The sequence below is a fragment of the Hyla sarda genome, chromosome 4 (assembly GCF_029499605.1).
Source record: "Hyla sarda isolate aHylSar1 chromosome 4, aHylSar1.hap1, whole genome shotgun sequence".
NCBI classification, from domain to species: Eukaryota; Metazoa; Chordata; class Amphibia; order Anura; family Hylidae; genus Hyla; species Hyla sarda.
Genome location: NC_079192.1, coordinates 218994321 through 219017579, shown reverse-complemented (window position 1 = coordinate 219017579; position 23259 = coordinate 218994321). Strand labels below are relative to the sequence as shown.

General features: G+C 43.2%; 1 protein-coding gene across 1 annotated transcript in view; it reads left to right on the top strand.

The window, feature by feature from the left end:
* Window positions 1-11161, top strand: part of SYPL1 (synaptophysin like 1) — a 33547-nt gene extending 22386 nt beyond the window's left edge. Inside the window, exon 6 of the mRNA XM_056573577.1 lies at window positions 7893-11161. Within this exon, the coding sequence (XP_056429552.1) occupies window positions 7893-8012 (120 nt within the window). The 3' untranslated portion in view covers window positions 8013-11161. The remainder of the gene's footprint in view (window positions 1-7892) is intronic.
* The last annotated feature ends 12098 nt before the right edge of the window (window positions 11162-23259 follow it).

The following is a 23259-nucleotide window of genomic DNA, read 5'->3' as shown; positions in this document are numbered from 1 at the left end:
TTCTTCATGTACATAGTAAAAGTAAGCCGATATCATTTGTAATTTTTTTTTACAATGCAAAAAATCATGAAATTTTTACAAAAAAATAAGATTTTTTGCTATTTTAACACTAATTGGTTGCATATATTTATACATACTGACCAAATAGTTTATGAAACTTATACTTTCAGATGTCTACTTTATTTTGACGTCATTTTTTTGTTTTTAATTAACATTTTAAATTAGTTAGAACCCTAACAATTTAACTTGAAATTTTGAAAATTTGAAAAGTACATCTTTTTTTTATGTGCTATGCAAGGTTTGCAGAAATTAAAAGGTAGTAGAACATAGGAACACCCCCCAAATTACCCCATTTTAAAAACTAGACCCCTCAAGGTATTCGCTAGGGGGTACAGTGAGTATTTTAACACCATAGTTTTTTGGCAGGAATTATTACAAAGTCAGTGTTAAAAATTTGAAAATTGCAATTTTTCACAAATGCATCATTTGGGGGGCATTTTTTTTGTACATCACTTCTGATATTGAAAGAAATGCACCCACTCCCACTCATGGCGAATATATCCATTACTGCTGCGGCTGGGTAGATCAGTGTGTCCGCTCATGACTGCTGGCGGAAAATCCGCCGCTATGAGTGGACGCACAAAGCTACCCAGTCGCAGCAGGGAGCTCATTACCGTGACTGCTGCATAATGTGTAGAATCACGTGGCGGACATCCGCAGCATATTACATGCTGCGGATGTCCGCCAATGCGATCCTACACATTATGCTTTTTTTTTTTTTTATTAGATTCATTTAATAAATGTATTTTTAATATATATATATATATATATATATATATATATATATATATATATATATATATATATATATATACATTACACTTTTATTACATTTTTATTTATTTTTACACTTTTATTTTATTTATTTATTTTTACACTTTTTAATGCTTTGGAATACTTAGTATTCCAAAGCATTGCAGTTATATGCTGCCTGCCAGTTTTCACTAGCATGCAGCATATTACACTAGCAGGCAATACCCAGGGCAGACCTGGGGGACTTTGTAAGACCCCCGGCTGCCCGGGTATGCAGCAGCACCCCGCGATGCTCCGGGGTGCTGCAGGAGAGACAGAGGGAGCCCCCTCCCTCTGTCAGAACTCCTTACAGCGCGCGGTCACTTCTGACCGCGGCTGTAGGGGTTAAACTGCCAGGAGTGAAGTGAACTTCACTCCCGGCAGTGCGGCCACACACAGCACCCCGCGATCGCGCTGCGGGGTGCTGCAGAGGAGACAGAGGGAGCCCCCTCCCTCTGTCAGAACTCCTTACAGCGCGCGGTCACTTCTGACCGCGGCTGTAAGCGTTAAACTGCCGGGAGTGAAGTTCACTTCACTCCCGGCAGTGCGGCAGGTCCCGGCCAGCCGCGGCCACACACAGCACCCCGCGATCGCGATGCGGGGTGCTACAGGAGTGACAGAGGGAGCTCCCTCCCTCTGTCATAACACTTACAGCCCGCGGTCACTTCCGACCGCGGCTGTAAGGGTTAAAACTGCCGGGACCGAAGTTTACTTCGGTCCTGGCAGTGCAGCAGGGTCCCGGCTGTGTGATACAGCAGAGTCCCTGCCGCGATCTCGTGGGTGCACTGGGCAGCACCCACGAGAATAATGGAAGAGTATAGACGTCCAGGTGCGGGAACGCCCGCCAACCTGGACGTCTATACTCGTCCGTGGTCGTTATCGGGTTAAAATTGTCCTTTTCTGACCCCTAAAACTTTATTTTTTATTTTTCTTTCACAAGGATGTATGAGAGCTTATTTTTTGCACTGTGATCCATAGTATTTATTGGTACAATGTTTGTATTGATTGGACTTAAAATTGCTATCTTTTTTTTTTCTTGATATATAAAGGGACCTAAAAATGCACAATTCTAGAATTTGGTATGTTTTTACGTTAACATCATTGACCAGGTAGTTTGATTAACATTATATTTTCATAGTTCGAACACTTACGCGCACAGTGATACCACTGATGTTAGTTTTTGTTTACATTGTTTTATTTAACCCCTTAAGGACCACATTTTTTTTTCCATTTGTGCTCTTTTCGTTTAGTTTTTTTCCTCCTCACCTTCTAAAAATCATAACTCTTTCAATTTTTCACCTACAGACTTATGAGGGCTTGTTTTTTGCGCCACCAATTTTACTTTGTAATGACATCAATAATTTCTCCAGTAAAAAGTGAAACCAGTAAAAAAAAAATAAATAAATACATTTGTGGGGCAAAATTGAAAAAAAGAGCACTTTTTGGTAAAAATGATACCTTACCTTTTATTTTGTAGGTCCGTACAATTGAAATGATACCCAACTTATATAGGTTTGATTTTTTTTTTACTTCTATTTAATAATTTTTTGGGATGCAAACAAGTAAACTTAAAGGAAATCTGTCTTCAGGGTCACCTGCACTAACCTGTCGATACACTGGTGACACTGATGACAACAGTACTCACCTTGTCCCATTCTGGGATATTCAGTAATCTCCTCCTCTGTGGAGCTTACTGACATCACCGCTGCTGCAAGACCCAGCAGTGAGCAGCAGCGGCTTGGGGCATGGGCAGAGCTTAGTGACGTCACCGCTCCTGCTCCCTGCTAGCTCCGGCTGTGAGAGAACAGCAGTGGTGACGTCACTAAGCTCCGCTCGTGCACGAAGTCGGGTGCCTGGAGTGGAGCTAACGGTGGAGATTTTTTGAAGATCCCCCCCCTCCACGGAACGGGACAAGGTGAGTACTGTTGTTATCAGTGTCACCGGCACTGTCGGTACCGACATGTTAGTGCTGGTGACAAACTTCCTTTAAAATTCTGACCCCTATAACTTTATTTCCCGTATATGGAATGTGTGATGCCTCATTTTTTGCACCAATTGTCTGTAGTTTTCATTGGTACCGTTTTTGTACTTAAAAATACGCAATTTTGGACTTTGCTATTTTTTTTATGTATATGCCATCGACCGTGGGGTTTAATTAACGTTATATTTTTATAGTTCGGACATTTACCCACGCGGTGATACACCTACGTTTATTTTTATTTCTCCACATATTTTTATACGGAATTTGGGAAAAGGGGGGGGGGGTGATTTAAACTTTTAACATGGAAGGGGTTAATGGGTATTTTTCAAACTTACCTGCCTCCGGCGCAACCGACCTCAATTCCTAAGATCTGCCGATATATAAAAAAGAGAAAAAAAATATGCGCTCCTAGTGTGGTATGTTATGATGGGTAAGCCCCTTGAGAAAACAAGTGTTATGCTTACCAGAGGGTATTGTCCTGAGGGCACAACACCTACGTTGGCGTGTAATATCGCTTAGTCGGCGTGAGGTCAGCAGCTTCAGGATCCCCTCTGAGTGTACTAGACACTCAGTACTTGTAGTGAGATTCCAGGTGTGTGAACCATAATATGGGACACATAAAATGAGGACTTGGCTCCAAAGCGCTTTCCCTCCAGTAAGTGAATGGTATGCCAAGGCAGAAGGATTTCTTAGTATAAGGAATTTATTGCAACAATTAGTTTCAAGCCTTGTGCAAGGCTCTTCTTCAGGCATATAAAATACAATGCAAACACTCGTGGTTAAAAAGCCCGGGCTCACTCTGCATCCAGGTAAAAGGTCATCACATTAAACATTAAAACATCATAAAAGCAGAAAACCAGGGGGGGGATAAAATAATATATATATCTACACACACACACACACACACACACACACACACACACACACACACACACACACTCTCTCTCAAAAAAAACATGTGAGCAGAACCATTATAAGATATATGTGCCAGAGGACTGTTTTAGCAGCGCTGGAGGCTCCTGGATGGGCTGCTTGTCATTGAGCTGTAAGTTGCTACTGCGCCTGCGTTACTGTGTAGCGATTTGTAAGACATCATAAAAGCAGAAAACCAGGAGGAAAAATGTATATACACTCTCAAAAAAACGTGAGCAGAACCACTATAATATATATGTTGGAGTACCAGAAGACTATTTTAGCGGTGCTGGAGGCTCCTGGATTGCTTGTCACGGAGCTGCAAGTTGCTACTGCGCCTGCGCTACTATGTAGTGATTTGTAAACAAAGGAGGAGCACCAAAAAGCGCTAGCACATGGCTCCAATTCACTAGAGCGCATGCACTACTATGTAACAGTTTGTTGTGATGCTTAGACAAATTAGCCATTCACCACGTTGTCTTTACTCAATGAAGTGTTCAAAGGAGAGTTGAATCTAGCATGTGTTACTATGTAGCCACAGTGCGTAAGATGTAGGAGATTACAGCGCAATGGCTCCACAGTACGGGGTAAGCAGCACAATAAGTAATAGGACATTGTTACGCCGAGCGCTCCGGGTCCCCGTTCCTCCCCGGAGCGCTCGCCTCATCTTCGTTGTTGCAGCGCCCCGGTCAGATCCACTGACCGGGTGCGCTGCGGTCCCGCCTTCAGCCGGGATGCGATTCGCGATGCGGATAGCGCCCGCTCGCGATGCGCACCCCGGCCCCCGTACCTGACTCGCTCTCCCTCGGTCCTGTCCCGGCGCGCGCGGCCCCGCTCCCTAGGGCGCGCGCGCGCCGGGTCTCTGCGATTTAAAGGGCCAGTGCACCAATGATGGTGCCTGGCCCAATCTTCCCAATTAGCTTATTAGTTTCCACCTGTGCACTCCCTATTTATGCCTCACTTCCCCTGCACTCCCTTGCCGGATCTTGTTGCACTTGTGCCTAGTGAAAGCGTTCCCTTGTCTGTTCCTAGTCCGTGTTCCTGACCTCCTGCCGTTGCCCCTGACTACGATCCTTGCCGCCTGCCCCCGACCTTCTGCTACGTCCGACCTTGCTTCTGCCTACTCCCTTGTACCGCGCCTGTCATCAGCAGTCAGAGAGGTGAGCCGTTGCTAGTGGATACGACCTGGTCACTACCGCCGCAGCAAGACCATCCCGCTTTGCGGCGGGCTCTGGTGAAAACCAGTAGTGACTTAGAACCGGTCCACTAGCGCGGTCCTCGCCAATCCCTCTCTGACACAGAGGATCCACTACCTGCCAGCCGGCATCGTGACAGACATACTCAAGTAAAACTGGTGATATGGATAAAGGTAAGATTTGTTAAAAACACACTTTTTTCCTCTTTTATCTTCATTAATATGAAAAGATTTATTTAAGGAAAGGAAATTAATTCCCACATAGGAATAGCAGTTTCTACATGGATCAATTCTAGTATAGAGCACCAAAAAGGCAGCCACATAAAAACAATAAAAAAAAAAAAAAAAAAAGCTAAATATATCCAATAAGTGGGATATTATTACCATATTATATTGATAATGGTATCATTATTTTTTTTATGGTTTTATGTGGTTGCCTTTTTGGTGCTCTATACTAGAATTGATCCATGTAGAAACTGCTATTCCTATGTGGGAATTAATTTCCTTTCCTTAAATCAATTTTTTCATATTAATGAAGATAAGAGGAAAAAAGTGTGTTTTTTAACAAATCTTACCTTTATCCATATCACCAGTTTTACTTGAGTATGTCCTATTACGTATGCCTTATTGTGCTGTTTACCCCGTACTGTGGAGCCGTTGCGCTCTAACCTCTGACATCTTACGCGCTGTGGCTACATAGTAACACACGCTAGATTCAACTCTCCTTTGAACACTTCATTGAGTAAAGACAACGTGGTGAACGGCTACTTTGTCTAAGCATCACAACAATCTGTTACATAGTAGCGCATGCGCTCTAGTGAATTGGAGCCATGTGCTAGCGCTTTTTGGTGCTCCTCCTTTGTTTACAAATCTCTACATAGTAGCGCAGTAGCAACTTACAGCTCCAAGACAAGCAATCCATCCAGGAGCCTCCAGCGCCGCTAAAATAGTCTTCTGGTACTCCAACATATATATATTATAGTGGTTCTGCTCAAATGTTTTTTTGAGAGTGTATATAAATTTTTCCTCCTGGTTTTCTGCTTTTATGATGTTTTACAAATCGCTACACAGTAGCAACTTACAGCTCCATGACAAGCAGCCCATCCAGGAGCCTCCAGCGCTGCTAATACAGTCCTCTGGCACATATATCTTATAATGGTTCTGCTCACATGTTTGTTTGAGTGTGTATGTGTGTATATGTATGTGTGTATATGTATGTGTGTATATGTATGTGTGTATATGTATGTGTGTATGTATGTGTATATATATATATATATATATATATATATATATATATATATATATATATATATATATATATATATATATATATATATATATATATATATACTGTATGTATAATTTATAAAAAAAAATTCCCCCTGGCTTTCTGCTTTTATGATGTTTTAATATGTTTAATGTGATGACCTTTTACCCGGATGCAGAGTGAGCCCGGGCTTTTTAACCACGAGTGTTTGCATTGTATTTTATATGCCTGAAGAAGAGCCTTGCACAAGGCTTGAAACTAATTGTTGCAATAAATTCCTTATACTAAGAAATCCTTCTGCCTTGGCATACCATAAACTTATTGGAGGGGAAGCTCTTTGGAGCCAAGTCCTCATTTTATGTGTCCCATATTATGGTTCACACACCTGGAATCTCACGAAGATCTGCCGATAACACTGATCAATGCAATCAATGTACTGCATGTTATAGCCCCCTATGGGAGATATAATATTGCCAAAAAAAAGTGTAAAAAAAATTTGTCATTTAACCCCTTCCCTAATAAAGTTTGAATCACCCCCCCCCCCCCCCCCTTTTCCCATAAAAAAAAAAAAATGGAAATAAAGATAAATATAAACAGCGTAAATGACCGAACTCTAAAAATTATTTTGTTAATTAAACTGCACGGTCAATTGTATGCACGTAAAAAGAGCATATTTTTGGTAACTTTTTATACATAAAAAAAAAAAATGTATAAAAATCGATCAAAAAGTCCGATCAAAACAAAAATGGTACCAATAAAAACTTCAGATCCCCATATGCGGAAAAATAAGTTATAGGGGTTAGAAGAGGACATTTTTAAACTTATTTATTTTCGTGCATGTAAGTAGGGTATTATTTTAATCGTATAGACCTACAAAATAGAGGTAATTTTTTACAGAAAAATGCACGTGTAGAAACGGAAGCCCCCAAAAGTTACAAAATGGCGTTTTTTTTTTTTGCTTTTGTCGCACAGTGATTTTTTTTTTTTTTTTTTTGTTGCGCCGCAGATCTTTGGGTAAAATGACTGATGTAATTACAAAGTAGAATTGGTGGCGCAAAAAAGAAAAAGTGGTCTGTAGGTGCAAAATTGAAAGGGTTATGATTTCTAAAATGTGAAAAACGAAACTGGATAAATCCTGAGTCCCTAAGGGGTTATAAAACTTAATAGATGTGTAAATTGTTGATGGGTATTGTTGTGATCGTATTGCCCCATAAAATGCATTCAATATTTGTCACCATAGTAGTACTGACCCCTAAAAATACAGTTAAAATGTCATATTTGTCCTACATGATGAATTTCATAAAAATGAATGGACTGTTGCATTGTATTTAATTGCACGTCACTAGAGACAGTTTCCGTAAACAAGGGCCATCCACAGTCGTTGGTAGTCTAGTATACAAGACTGTTACCCATAGCAACCAGTAAATGCAGGTTTTATTTATTATTCAAGTGAAAATTACAAAAGGAAAGCTGTGCTGTGTTTTTCTATAACTTTTTTTGTGTGTGTGTGTGTGTGTGTATATATATATATATGTATATATGTATATATATATATATATATATATATATATATATATATATATATATATATATATATATAATATAATTTCTCTTCCCCCCCCCCCCCCTGTCGACTCCACATGAAAACTTAAGAAATAAAATAAACCCTGTTTTTTGTCTTTTAGGCTTTTGGTTTCTTGAATTTGATTTTGTGGGCAGGAAATGCATGGTTTGTCTATAAGGAAACAGACCTACGTCCACCACAACCATCCAATCCTGAAGACCCACCACCATCGTCGATGTAATGGAAATTTAAACGTCCAGTTATAACAGTTTGCCAATTTTGTCTCTTTCGTGCAGGTAGCCAAGAAGACATTGATATATAAATGGGTAGGATTAGAAATTTTCTACAGGGCTTGTGATACTATTTTTTTTTTTTTTTTTTTTAAATCTACTATATAAAAACCTTATAATGTGATAATACAGTATGTCTTCATGGTAAGTCATCAGTGATGAAGATTGTCACTCCACTGTAAAATGTGTACCATTGTACACATACCTCACTATCTGTACCGAAAATGTAACCTATATTGTGGGGCCATCAGATATTGGGTAAGGCTGCATTTAATATTTATATGTAGGTAGGCTGACAATGTTTTCACATGAATGGATATGTAGTGTAATGTGCTGCATATATATCAACTCAACAATTTTATAAAAAGTACCTTCAAATAAAAAAATAATTTGAGAACACAATCTGTAGAACTCTAACATTGCATGTCAAATTTGAGGAGTATCAAATGCTGGTGATGAATGGGGTTATCAGGATTAGAAATGGCTACTTTCATCTAGAAACAGATCCACTCATGTCCTCTGTTTCAAAGTGAATTGAGCTGAGTTGTAATAACACACACAACCTAGGGACCGGTTTGGTGCTGTTTTTGAACGAAGGCTATGTTTTTTGTTTTGTTTTTTCTCTTTCCTGTTTTAAATCCTGGATAACCCCTTTTTAATCTTTCTTTATCAACTCTTTATGTGAAAAATCTAATGACACAAATTTATATTAAATCGAGTTTAATCCAGTCTCTCGAATGGTGATAGTCTTGGCCCAACCATGTCTCTAGAGACTCACACTGTCAGCGTTACGATGCTGCCAATTTGGGTCATTATACCTATAGTCCAGCCAGGACTTGCAGCCAAACTACAGAATTGTCTACATACAAAAGTTGCAGCATTGAAGAGGGCACATAAATTCTTCATGGTCTCTCCAGTCCTACCCTCCCCCCATGGTGTGGCATCCATCGTGAATAGCCGCCATCTGAATACTGGGTAGTACTATTTCTGAGGCAAACCTAAGACATAAAAAGTATTGTGCACAAGCCCATCTGCAAAATTGTTTAAGTATCCCTGGAGGGATACTTTTACAATTTTGTCATCAAATGTTACTCACTTATCTTGAACCAACTTGACAATAAATAATGGAAAATAGGGCTTTTTCTGCACTGCATTTTTGGTATCTGGGATCTTTTAAAAAAAAAAATGCTTCAGGAAGTCTACTACACTGTTCTGTACTTTTTATGTATATGTATAGGCCAGAAGGACACACTTGCTTTTTGGACCCTTATGGTGATTTTCAGCATGTATGTTGGGAGGTTTTCCAATGTACATGCTAAAGGTAGGAAAAGTTTGCAGCGTGAATTATAGTAATGCTATAAGGGTACAGTTAGACTTCATAAAGCATCCCAAGAACGCAAATCTTAGTTCTCAAACTGAAGTTTGTTACATCTCGTATAGTAAATCTATGTACACTTCTTATATAGATTGAGACACTTTGTGCCATCGCTGGGTAACAATGGCATCTACCTAACGTGTATTTAAAAAGAGACAATATAGATATATAGTGTGGTATGTTAAAGGGGAAACTGACAGATGGATCAACTGCCACCAACCCAAATTTATAGGTGGTTAGTGTAGTTGATCCTGAGTAAAATTATGTATTCCTTACCTCCAATCCATTTAGCCGTTCCCAAGGTATAGCACAATCTTGGAATATGCAAATGAACTTTTAACTTGGAGGTGGGTTTGAAGACTCTGTTCACGCTGTCCCGCTCATCAATATTCATTTACTTCTTAAGTGGGGTGGCGCCAGAGGTGCAGATAGTTATTAAACCCGCCTCCAGTGCAGTCAAGAGCTCATTTGCAAGATTGTGCTATAACCACACTAACCACATTCAGGTTAGTGGGGTTGATCAATCTGTCAGTTTCTCTTGAAAGGGTACCTAAAGGGTATGTTTGGTAGTGACTGTAAGGGTAAAGGTGTTCTAACGCCTATAAGGGTCTCTTCACACGTACAATATACTGTGCAGATTTAATGCTGTGTTCAGTTTACATTGAAATATGCAGCAGAAAATCCTGCGCATCAAATCTGCACAGAATACTGTACGTGTGAATAGACCATAAATGTACATTTTGCATGTGTACACCACTGGTATCTATTAATGGTAAATATATCGTTCTTAAAACGACACTAACATTTTTACAACCTTAATGTAAATATCTAAATTTATATAAAACTTGCATTGATGTACTGTACTAAGAGAATACCAAACTGCTGTAATATCACTTTCTGTAATGACTGTCTGCAAAAGCTCCAAGCACATGCATTTTTTTTTTTTTTTTTTTTTTTTTTTTTTTAGCACATGATTTTTTCATATTGCAACTGGTGATGCACTCGGTGTACTTCTTTATGGTCTATTCACACCTACGGTATCTTGCGCAGGATTTTCTGCTGCAGATTTCAATGTAAACTGAATGACTGAACACAGCTTGAAATCCTGCACATCAAATCTACGCAGAATACTGTACGTGTGAATAGACCTTTAAAGAGAATCTGCCATCACTTTAATTCTGATTTGATGACTTGTAGTTCAGGCAGCATGAAAGTAATGACAGGTTTTCTTTAAAATCTGTCTATAAAATTAATTAATGGAGCATTGTTGTTTAAGCATCTAAATGCTTTTCATTGTCTGGTAAATGACTTCTCCAATATACTTTTAAGTATCAACTCTGCTTGGTTCTGTTTGGATCAAAACTCTGTCCCGGTAATGTAGTAGACACACCAATGTAAAGAGCCATGTACCTCTATAGCCATCTGGACAGATTTTAGTCTACTGGAAGTAAACAATGACAGCTTCTATTAAATAACAAGCAGAGTTCTTGAAACCTACAAAACAAATGAAGCAGAAAGTATATTGAGAAAATGGCATAATTTTGTAATTATACTAAGTGTTTTATTTGCCGAAACTGTAATACCCCTTTAATGTAGGTGCACCAGCCTTCCATTTTGCTTTTATTTCTGTTTCAACACCATTCTATTTTGTATGGTTTAATCATATGTTACTTTTTCATGTTATACGTACCATGAAGTGCTATATTAAAACTGTTGAATACCGTTTGTGTTTGTCATTGATTGTTGTGTTGTACATAATCCTTTATATTTTACCTGTGAAAGAACCCCTGGAGAGGACCTCCCACTGCAGGACAGGAAAGCTGAGAACATAAAAGCAAGACATTCCTCTCCACCCCTCAGTTCAAGTTTCTGTAGACTCCCTGAAGATCCTTTGCCGGTTGCCTCTACATCTCGGCTGCAAGTCCCCTGGTTTTGTTCCATGTTATCTCCGAAAGGCCAAAAGTGTCCTCCATATAGCAGCCTGTAGACAAATTTTGGGCTCCCTAGTGTTGCCCTAGGCCCCATTCCTAGAGCTCCTGCCTGCTTCCTTCCCCATCTGCGTTTCTGCCTCCCCCAGGGTAAATGCTGACCATGAAACGATTGAGTCCATGCTGGGGAAAGTGTTGGCCATATCTGGCTCTCCAGCTTCTGAGATTGATGCATCATGCATGTGTATCCAGCGCAAAGTGATGTCCTGGCGTATGTAATGACAACGTGGCTGGGCTGTAAATTCCAAGTTTAGGTTTCTTCTTCAGAAGAAGCATGGTGATGCCAGCTTTGGGCGTCTGGTCAGCTTTCTTTTGTGTCTCACCAGCAGTCAGTCTGCAGGAGCCAAAACAGGACACTCAGAAAACATTAGCTCTAAGAACTCCAGCCCGGGATAAGATATGGGTCTCCCTTTTGGTTAGATTTACCACTTCCTTATGAGGATATGTAATGAAATAAATTACCCCCTTAAAGAGATGGGACTTATACATAATAGTAATTTTGATGGGCCTAGTACATCTTTGGTCTGCAGGGATCTGTTTGCTTGCTATTTTTTCTAGAAGAGGTATAATAATAAGGAAGGTGTCTGGAAAGGAAATCAGAACAAAATAAAAATTAAAAAGGATGACTATGGGGAATAAAATAACTATTTCCAGTAGAGCACACTGACCAATTGCGTAAAGCCATTTGTCTCACTATGATATTGGATAATAGGGAATATGTGTCTGCTGAAGATGCTCTGTATGACTCATAGAAGGGGGCTGTGCATTAATCAAAGCTTTAAAGGAAAACAGTCACTGTTTATAAGTTATTGTTGGTGTGCTGCTGTTTTGGAAGAAATTTGCTGTTTTTCTATTTCTTGATAACCCCTTAAGGACCCAGCCATTTTACACCTTAGGACACGGCCATTTTTTGCACATCTGACCACCGTCACTTTAAACATTAATAACTCTGGGATGCTTTTACTTATTCTGATTCAGAGATAGTTTTTTCGTGACATATTCTACTTTAACATAGTGGTAAAATTTTGTCGATACCTGCATCCTTTCTTGGTGAAAAATCCCCAAATTTGATGAAAAATTTGAAAATTTTGCATTTTTCTAACTTTGAAGCTCTCTGCTTGTAAGGAAAATGGATATTCCAAATAATTTTGTTTTTTATTCACATAAACAATATGTCCACTTTATGTTTGCATCATAAAATTGACGTGTTTTTACTTTTGGAAGACACCAGAGGGCTTCAAAGTTCAGCAGCAATTTTCAACAAAATTTCACAATTTTTCAGGGACCAGTTCAGGTTTGAAGTAGATTTGAAGGGTCTTCATATTAGAAATACCCCACAAATGACCCCATTATAAAAACTGCAACCCCCAAAGTATTCAAAATGACATTCAGTAAGTGTTTTTAACCCTTTAGGTGGTTCACATCAATAGCGGCAAAGTGAAGGAGAAAATTCACAATCTTCATTTTTTACACTCGCATGTTCTTGTAGACCCAATTTTTTAATTTTTACAAGGGGTAAAAGGATAAAATTTATACTTATATTTGTAGCCCAATTTCTCTTGAGTAAGCACATACCTCATATGTCTATGTAAAGTGTTCGGCGGGCACAGTAGAGGGCTCAGAAGCGAAGGAGCGACAAGGGGATTTTGGAGAGTACGTTTTTCTGAAATGGTTTTTGGGGGGCATGTTGCATGTGTTTCCCCCCAAATTTCACATTTTTGCAAGGGTTAATAGCAGAAAATACCCCCCAGAATTTGTAACCCCATCTCTTCTGAGTATGGAGGTACCCCATAAGTTGACCTGAAGTGCACTACGGGCGAACTACAATGCTCAGAAAAGGAGTCATATTTTGCTTTTTGAGAGCAAATTTTGCTCGGGGGGCATGTCGCATTTAGGAAGCCCCTATGGTGCCAGGACAGCAAAATAACCCCAACATGGCATACCATTTTGGAAACTAGACCCCTTGAGGAACGTAACAAGGGGTACAGTGAGTATTTACCCCACACTGGTGTCTGTCACATCTTTGGAACAGTGGGCTGTACGAAATGTTTTATTTGTCAGACACTAGTGGGGGGGTAAATTCTTACTGCACCCCTCATTACATTCTGTGTGGGGTGTAGTTTCCGAAATGGGGTCACATGTGGGGTTTTGTTGTTTTTGTGTTTGTCAAAACCGCTGTAACAATCAGCCACACCTGTGCAAATCACCTCAAATGTACATGGCGCACTCTCCCTTCTGGGCCTTGTTGTGCGCCCCCAGAGCACTTTGCGCCCACATATGGGGTATCTCCGTAGTCGGGAGAAATTGCACTACAAATTTTGGGGGGCTTTTTTTCCCTTTACCTCTTGTCAAAATGAAAATTATAAGGCAACACCAGCATGTTAGTGTAAAAAATTTTTTACACTAACATGCTGGTGTAGACCCCAACTTCACCTTTTCATAAGGGGTTAAAGGAGAAAAAGCCCCCCAAAATTTGTTAGGCAATTTCTCCCGAGTACGGCGATACTCCATATGTGACCCTAAACTGTTGCCTTGAAATACGACAGGGCTCCAAAGTGAGAAAGCGCCATGCGCATTTGAGGCCTGAATTAGGGATTTGCATAGGGGTATTCTATGCCAGTGATTCCCAAACAGGGTGTCTCCAGCTGTTTCAAAACTCCCAGCATGCTTGGACAGTCAACGGATGTCCCGCAATACTGGGAGTTGTTGTTTTGCAACAGCTGGAGGCTCCATTTTGGAAACAGTGGCGTACCAGACATTTTTCATTTTTATTGGGGAGGGGAGGGGGGGCTGTGTAGGGGTATATGTATGTGTTTTTTTTTTACTTTTTATTTTATTTTGTGTTAGTGTAGTGTTTTTAGGGTACAGTCACACGGGTGGGGGTTACAGTGAGTTTCCCGCTGCGAGTTTGAGCTGCCGCGCAAAATTTGCTGCATCGCAAACTTGCAGGCTGATACTCACTGTAAGCCCCCTGCCCATGTGAATGTACCCTGTACATTCACAGGGGGGATCTCCAGTTGTTGCAAAACTACAACTCCCAGCATGCACAGTCTATCAGTGCATGCTGGTAGTTATAGTTTTGCAACAGCTGGAGGTACACGGGTTGGGAAACACTGAGTTAGGAAACAGACAATGTTTCCCAACCAGTGTGCCTCCAGTTGTTGCAAAACCACTACTCCCAAACATTCTCAGGCATGCTAGAAGTAGTAGTTCGGCAACATCTTTAGAGCCAGATGTTGCCGAACTACAACTCCCAGCATGCTTGGAGTTGTAGTTTTGCAACATCTGGAGGACTACAGTTTGCAGACCACTAATACAGTGGTTCCCAATCTGTGCCCTTCCAGATGTTGCAAAACTACAACTCGCAGTATGCCATAACTGTCCAGGCATGCTGGGAGTTGTAGTTCTGCAACATCTGAAGGGCCAGATGTTACAGAACTACAACTCCCAGCATGCCTGGACAGTAAGGGCATGCTGAGGATGTGTAGTTTTGTAACATCTGGAAGGGCACAGTGGTCTCCAAACTGTGGACCTCCAGATGTTGCAAAACTGCAACTCCCAGCATGCCCAGATGCCAAGGGCTGTCTGGGCATGCTGGGAGTTGTAGTATACAGGGTCCCACTACAGCAATGCATGTCGCTTTACGGCGACGTGTATTGCTATAAAGGGCCCGACCGCGGCTGAAGAGGAACTCACCTGTCGCCGCCACCGTCGTCTTCATCGCCGGGATCCGGGTCTTTAGGGACGAGGTAAGTACCAGGGCCGGGCCCCAGCACTCCCCCGTCCCCCGGTCTTCCACCCGTCCTCTCCAGACTTCCAGGGGCAGGGCGGGAGGAAGTAACCGCCCCCCCCCTGCGATTGGTCGGTTAGCTAACCGACGGATTGTAGGGGATAGGAGGAGGTGGCAGGCTTGCCACCTCGTTCCTAGCCTCCAGCATGGTCTTGGCTGTCTGTGACAACCGGGATCATGCAAAATTACCGGGCGGTCGAGTCCCAGAGACCCGATCAGCCCCATATCGCGGCAGATCGCAGGGGCGATTTTCCTTGCGATTTGCGACGATCGCCGACATGGGGGGCCTACATGGGCCCCCCCCTCGGCGTTTGCCCTGGATGCCTGCTGAAGCATTTCAGCAGGCATCCGCTTCCGATCTCTGCCCGGCAGGGGCCGGAATTGTCCATGACGTACGCGTTCGTCATGGGTCCTTAAGTACCAGGTTGTCATGACGTACGCGTACGTCAAGGGTCCTTAAGGGGTTAAAGTAAGCTTTTTATCCCCCATACACCGGGTTATAGTGTGGGTGAACAGGAGACCAATGCAGGGTCTCTGTCTGCTATACCTACCTGCAGTCCGGAGCCCTGATCCCCCGAAGGTCCCCCTCTTCCAGCGCTGACTTGCGCTTTGAGCTAGATTTCAATTTTCATAAGCGCTGGTCACGTGAGCGCTCACGTGACCAACGTTTATGAATATTTAAATCCAGCCGGCAGACCCCCCTCAAAGTGCAAGTCAACATTGGAAGAGGTGGACCTTTGGGAGGATCGGGGCTCTGGACTGCAGGAAGGTATAGTAGACCTCACATCTGTCTCCTGTTCACCTGCACTATAACCCAGTGTATCAGGTTATAGTGCGGGTGACCTGTGGGTATCCAGCGGTATCTCCGGCCCCTCTCTTCACAGGATGCAGGAGGCCTGCCCACCATTGTAGGCCCAGGGGCCAGACTCTGCTCTATGGGCTCCTCCTCCCCTGGTGGGGATTGCATAGCTGCCGCTCTGTAGTGTCTTCCTCCTCCTCCGGCGGCTGGCTGCGGTTTATCCCGGCTGACCTCTCCTGCTGTAGCGCCCCAATACCCGGGCTGCGCTCTGCTGCCTGCAGCCAGGTCATGTGATTCAGCTGCAGCATGGATGGATCTTTCCTCAGCACATATGGGCTCACCAGTCTTCTGCCTGCTCAGAGGGATACTCGGCAGTGGTAAGCTCTCCCTGTGCCCTATCACCTCCTTCAGTGCTCGGACCCCTTGCCCAGGGATCCCTGGTTCCTCAGCAGCCATCTTGGGCCTCAGTGGTGCAGGGCCTGCCATCTCCCTCACCTCCAGCACGTGAGGTCCTGTCTCCTGCCCTACAGCCCGCAGCTTCAGTCCCTGACCCCTCTGCCGCTGCTGAGGGACTGGTCCTCTACTCCTACCAATTTAGGATCCTCTGGCCTTTCCACCCACACTGCTGTCCCTCTCTCAGGCATGTCTCCCTAAGCCTCAGAGGGTCATGTCAGCTCCCAAATTGAATGCGGGGGACCCTCAATTTACATCACAGAGGGGCCTGGCAGGCTCTTCTGCTGCCTCTGCTACACCACCGCCTGCAGGTGGCTCTACGTCCTGGGACGTTCTTTCTGATGTTGGATTGGACTGCTCTGGGGCCCCGGCCTCCTCCTGCACCACCGGACTGGGGCCGGGTCCTCTCCCAGATCCCTACTAAAGAGGACTTTCCCTCCTTGATATCGGAGGTCAAGGACACTTGCAGAGCAGAAATCTCCCTCCATCAGTATTTACAACATGTCTCTGATCGGGTTGAGGGTCTGGAGGAGGCACATGGTTCCACTAGGGGGTATATACCCAGCTATAAACCACCGTTTCTTCTCAGTCGGACTTCCTCTGTCATCTACATAACCATGTTGAGGACCTTGACAATAGGGGGCAACGTAATAATATCTGGCCACTCTGTACGAGGATCTCCATGCTACCCTGGAAGATATCTTCAATATTATATTGGGCGAATCCCCCTCCCACAGGATTTAGTTGGACAGAGCACACCGGGCTCTCCAGGCTAAGTCTACCTCTGGCCCTCCCAGGGACATCATCTGTTGTGTTAATGATTTTCAGCTTAAGGAGGCGATCATGGCGAAGGCTCTCTCCCTGCGGAACTTTGACTTTGGTGCCCTAATCCAACTATATAAAGATCTTTCCTGGATCACCCTTCAGAAGAGGCAGATACTTCAACCTCTTCTGGCAGTTCTGCAGAGTCATCAAATCTCCTACCGTTGGAACTTTCCGTTTGCCCTACATGTCCGCAAAGATGGACACTCTGCAGTGTTGCGGTCCCACTCGGATCTCCAGACCTTTTGCTCTACTCTGGATATTCTTGCCCCCCAACTACTGGATTGGGACCTCTTCCCCCCCCCCCCCCCCGACCCCTTACTCCAGTGTGGCAACCTGTCAGTAATCGACGGTCTGGTGGGGGTAGAAAGTCTGCTCCTCCTTTCCAGCAGAGTCCTCCATCTGCTCCCCCCTGAATGGGTGGTCTGCTCTTGAAACCAGTTTGCTTATTACTACCTGAGGGACTTTATTGTCTCGGGACACCCCTGTGTCTTGTTTCTGTTGATTGTCTTTGCCTCCTCATGCGTCCTTTGGTCCTTGGATTGTTTTTGGAACAGTTTTTCTCCTGTATTGTGTTTTTGTGATATTTTGTCTCCCCTTTCTTGTCTGACTGTGTTTAGTGTGTCGTTCCCTCCCCTTCTGGGTCTCCCCTCTATTTCCATTCTGTTATTTTTGGCTTCTGTGGCCCTGGGTTGTCCTGTCTACGCCTGTTGCTAGCTTTTCTGGCTCCTCGGGGTCCCTTCTGGTTCCTGAGTAAGTACCCCTTTTTTATGCTGTCCTCCTCTACATTTCTTTCTCATGGCTGTGTGTCTCCTTAAACATGAAGGAACTCCATTACTAAGAGAGGTCTCTTGCAAGGGAATGGTCGCACAACAGGATTATATTGTCTTTCTTCAGGAGACACTTTGACCATTCTGGTTCTTTTCAATTCTTCCTCCACCTTTATCCCCAGACTTTTTCCACTTCCTCTGTCAGGAAAGTTGCGGGTGTAGCTATTCTGATCTCTCGGTCCTGTCCCCTTTAGGTTTCCTCCTCTTACACTGATCACCTGGGTGCTTTGTAATTGTTTAGGGCTCTTTGGGTGGTAAGTCTCTTCTCTGTCATATTTATGCTCCCAACTCCTCCCAAATCCCCTTTTTGCGTAGAGTTCTCACTAGACTTCATAAGCACCCTCCCTCCGCATGGCTCCTAGGGGGCGATTTTTTTATCTTATTTTCTCTCCTTTGATGGGCCGCCACTCTGTCCCCTTGCCTGCCCTCCCTCTCCTGTCCAGTTATGCCTAGCCTCTCTGTTTCGACGCCTTATTCGCTCCTCTTCTCTCTATGATCTCCGGCGGATTAACAACCCTACTGATAAATCCTTCACTTTTTATTCCCATTCTCATAAACTACACACACATTGACTATTTCTTTGGCAATTTACCCATGGGTTTTAGTATGCTTTCTGTTGCTTCTATGGACCCTATTTCTTGGTTGGACCATAGTCCGGTCTTGCTCTCTTTCTCTACTTTTTCTTCTTTTCCTCGGCGTTGTCATTGGCGCTTGAATGGTTCTTTACTCAAATATCTACCCTCCCGGGAGTCGATTCAGCCGTGCATTACTGAGTATTTTGCTCTCAATTAGGAGTTGGTCTCTTCTCAGGCTGTGCTCTAGGAGGTTCATAAGTCTGGGATCGGGACACTGTTTAGCCCTGGGTTGATGAGAGATGCCATGGCTCGCTCCTGTGAGTTGCGTACTCAAATTGCTGGGCTTTAAGCTTCGCTGTTGTCCTCCCCTTTTTTTTCAGTGGTGCGGAGACTGGTTGTGGCATGTGCCCAATTGGGGGAGCTTGCACTCCATAAAGTGAAGCATCAGCTCCTCTATGCTAAGCAGAGATTTTATGATAAGGGCAATAAGGCTCACACTATGTTAGCCAGACATCTCTGTGAACGTGCTGCGGCCCAGTCACCCTCAGCCCTGAAGGACTCTTCTGGTACTCTTCACTATCACCCTGCTGCTATCTTTCTTGTCTCTTCCTGGATTACTACTCTAAGCTTTCTTCCCTTTCTTCCCAACTTCCGTCCGACCCGATGGAGCGTTACGCTGCTTTGGACTCTTTTTCTATCCCAGTGTCACCTTCCGACCCTCTCAGCATCTGACCGAGCTACCCTGAATGCTCTGATCACACTTGAGGAACTGTCTGATGTTCTCAAATCTCTTCCTGCTCTCTTATACCCAAGCCGTGCAAGGACCCGCATGACTGCTCCAGTTATAGACCCATAGCGCTGCTTAACTCCGATCTGAAATTGTTTTCCAATGTGTTGGCGGCCAGTCTCTGTTGTTTCCTCCCATCTCTTGTCCTTAAGGACCAGGTTGGCTTTATTCCCTGTTGTCAAGGGGGTGACAGTACGAGACGGGTAGTTGATCTGATAGACCTGGTTAATCTGCGTTCAGAGCAGGCGGCTGTTCTTAGTTTGGATGCAGAGAAGTCCTTTGATAGGCTGGGTTGGCCTTTCCTTTTTGCCACCCTTCAGAAATTTGGGATTACGAGGTATTTTGTCACTGCACTGCGGGGTCTTTACTCCTCTCCTACTGCTTCTCTTTAAAGGGGTACTCCAGTGGAAAACCATTTTTTTTTATAATTAACTGGTGCCAGAAAGTTAAACAGAGTTGTAAATTACTTCTATTAAAAAAATCTTTACCCTTCCAGTACTTTTTAGCAACTGTATGCTACAGAGGAAATTATTTTCTTTTTGATTTTTTTTTTGTCTTGTCCCCAGTGCTTTCTGCTGACACCTGATGCCCATATCAGGAACTGTCCAGAGCAGTAGAAAATCCCCATAGCAAACATATGCTGCTCTGGACAATTCCTGCTCAGGCATCAGGTGTCAGCAGAGAGCACTGTGGACAAGACAAAAAAGAAATTCAAAAAGAAAAGAATTTCCTCTGTAGCCTACAGCTGCTTAAAAGTACTGGAAGGGTAAAGATTTTTTTTAAAAGTAATTTACAAATCTTAAACACAGTCTGTAGTAAAGGTAGCCAACCCGGCACAGCTCATGTACACCTGCTGGAGTATCCTTCTGTGGACATTTGCTATCAGCCAGATAAATGGAGCAATAGTGGTGGTGCTCGACTTGTGTAGTAGTGCAAAGGTATATATTATATAAAGCAAGAGAGAATGAAAGTGCACTCACCTCGTTAGTTGCTCTTCAGATGAGATTTATTCCATATCACAAACCATGTGCAGGGAGACAGAGGTAGGGGAGTGTTCGTGGGCCCACGAACACTCCCCTACCTCTGTCTCCCTGCACATGGGTTGTGATGTGGAATAAATCTCACCTGAAGAGCAACTAGCGTGGTGAGTGCACTTGTATTCTTTCTTGCTTTATATAATTTACAAATCTGTTTAACTTTCTGTCACCAGTTGATAAAAAAAAAAAAAATTCCACCGGAGTACCCCTTTAAGCTCCCTCACGCTGCTTCTCTGACTTTTCCCATGTTTAATGGTACTAGGCAGGGATGTCCAGTGTCCCCCCCTGATTTTCGCTTTGTGTATTGAATCCCTTGCTGCCATGATCCAGTGGGACCAGGACATCTCTGGGATAGCCTTACATGATAGGGAATTCAAAATGTCTTTTTGCAGATGATGTTCTGCTTATCCTTACACTTCCTTCAAATTCTCTCCCTAACCTCTACAGGGTCTTACACTCTTATGGTGTTGTTTCTGGCTATAAGATTAATCTTTCCAAAACTGAGGTCTTTCCTTTGAATCTCCCCCTGCCTCTGTCTACTCTTTTACGTGCTAATTACTCTTTCAAGTGGTCTCCCTCCGCAATTCGCTATCTAGGGGTTCTCCTTACTCCTCACTACTCCTCTTTACACTGCTAATTTTCACCCTCTTCTCCGGGATCTCTGGTCTCTTCTGGAGAAGTGGCTGTCCCAATACATATCATTTTTTGGCCGTATAGCGGCGGTTAAGATGACAATCCTCCCTAAGCTACACTATTTCTTTGAAACATTGCCGGTGCGTGTCCCCTTGTCTGCTTTCCGCTCTTTTCAAACTGCTCTCTTTTGCCTTATTTGGGATGGTGAGAGACATTGTTTGCCTATGACTGTGATGATTGCTAGTAGGTCTGTGGGTGGGTTGTCTGTCCCGGATGTAGTTAAATATTATTGGGCTTCTCATCTGCAACACCTAGCTGGGTGGTCCACCTATCACGCTTATAGCCGCTGGATGGAGCTTGAGAAGTTGTGGTTAGCCCCCATCCACCCTAACGCCTTTCTATGGAGTCCCTTTTCCTCTCATATTTCTTTAGGCCCTCTGTTAGGACCCATGTCCTTTTCTCGCTATGTCTGGAACTATTGCTCTAGGAAATTCTGGCTTTTTTCCTCTGCTTCTCCTCTACAATCTATATGTACGGTGCATCAAGAAACCCAATTCAAGAGGTTGATGGGCTGGTACCACACGCCTGAATTGCTGAATAAGCTAAACCCTAGTATTCTTCCTCAGTATTGGCATTGTGGAGTGGGTCTTGGGACTGTCTTTCAATTTTTTTGGTCTGGTCCACTTATTGTAGATTACTGGAGGTTGGTGGGCCGTCTGATTCACAATGTCTTGGGGGGGGTGGGGGGTTTCTGTTCCCTTAGATCCATTAGTTTACCTTCTGCGTCTCTGTCATAGGGCCCTGTCCAAGAGACCGTTTAAGCTGTTTATGCATAGTGTGCTTGCAGCTAAGACCCTTATAGCTAAATGTTGGAAACGCCCTCTCCCTCCTTCAGAAACAGATCTTTTGGCCCAGGTGCGAGATATGCTTCCTTGATATGCTTCCTTACTGCCTCTCTGAATAACTCTGCCTCTTTTTCTTTCTGTGTGGGAGCCATTTATACTGTAGACAGGAAAAGACAGAGCTTTCCCATTGAGCAGTATGTTTGGCACTTTTGGTGTACAGGGTGAGTAGTATAAAATAACTGGTCACCTTGTTAGACTGTGTTAGGTACACAGCAACCTTTTATCATAATGGGAAAGCGGTGCAGCCGTCCGGACCTTCTCGAGTGGATGTGCTTCACACTCGATCTGTAAGTTTCTCAGGATTGGCAATGGTATAAAATCTCTTGGTGACCAGCGTAAACCGTGTGTAGAAGTAACTTGAGAGTAGACTTGTATATAATCCAAAATTATTTACCTCGTCAGATGCATTTGAGGTATATTACCTCTTTATCAATGACCCCGGCAGGGCCATTGATAAAGAGGTAATATACCTCGAAACGCGTCTGACGAGGCAAATAAAAGAAATTTGCGATTATATATAACCCATCTGACGAGGCAAATAAAATACATTTTTGATTATATACAAGTCTACTCTCAAGTTACTTCTACAAGCGGTTTGCACCGGTCACCCAGAGATTTTTTTACCATTGCCAATCGTGTAGGAGCCATGGGATAGATTTTCTGATAGACAACCTTCCTGAATTTTCTGAACCTCTTTTTTTTCCACTTCTCTTATTCTCTTGCCCCTCCTTCTTCTCCTTCCTCCTCATCCCCTTCTCCCCCCTTTTTTGTTCAGTGTTGTCTTGTCTATTGTTCTTGTTGTGGCGTGTCTCATTGTGGTCAGTGTCTTTTCCTTTTTGCTGGTTGCCTCATGGGCTTTTTTCACCTACATGTCTACATGCCTTATTATATTGGTTACTTTGTGTCTCCCCCCCTCATTTTGTTGTCAAGAAATTGTGTACGCCTTTTTAGTGATGTGGCGAGTGGTGGGGGGGATTATCCTATGTATTGCTCTGAGCCCTAGTATTCTACGGTTCCACTTCTTTATGTGTACTGTGACCTGTATTTTTTTTTTCTTAACAACTTTTCCTCTACACAGATTTTGATAAAATCTCCCCCAATGTCTGAGTTGCCCATAGCAACCAATCAGATCGCTTCTTTCATTTTTGAAAAGGCCTCTGAATAATGAAGCAAGCAATCTGATTGGTTGCTATGGGCATCTTAG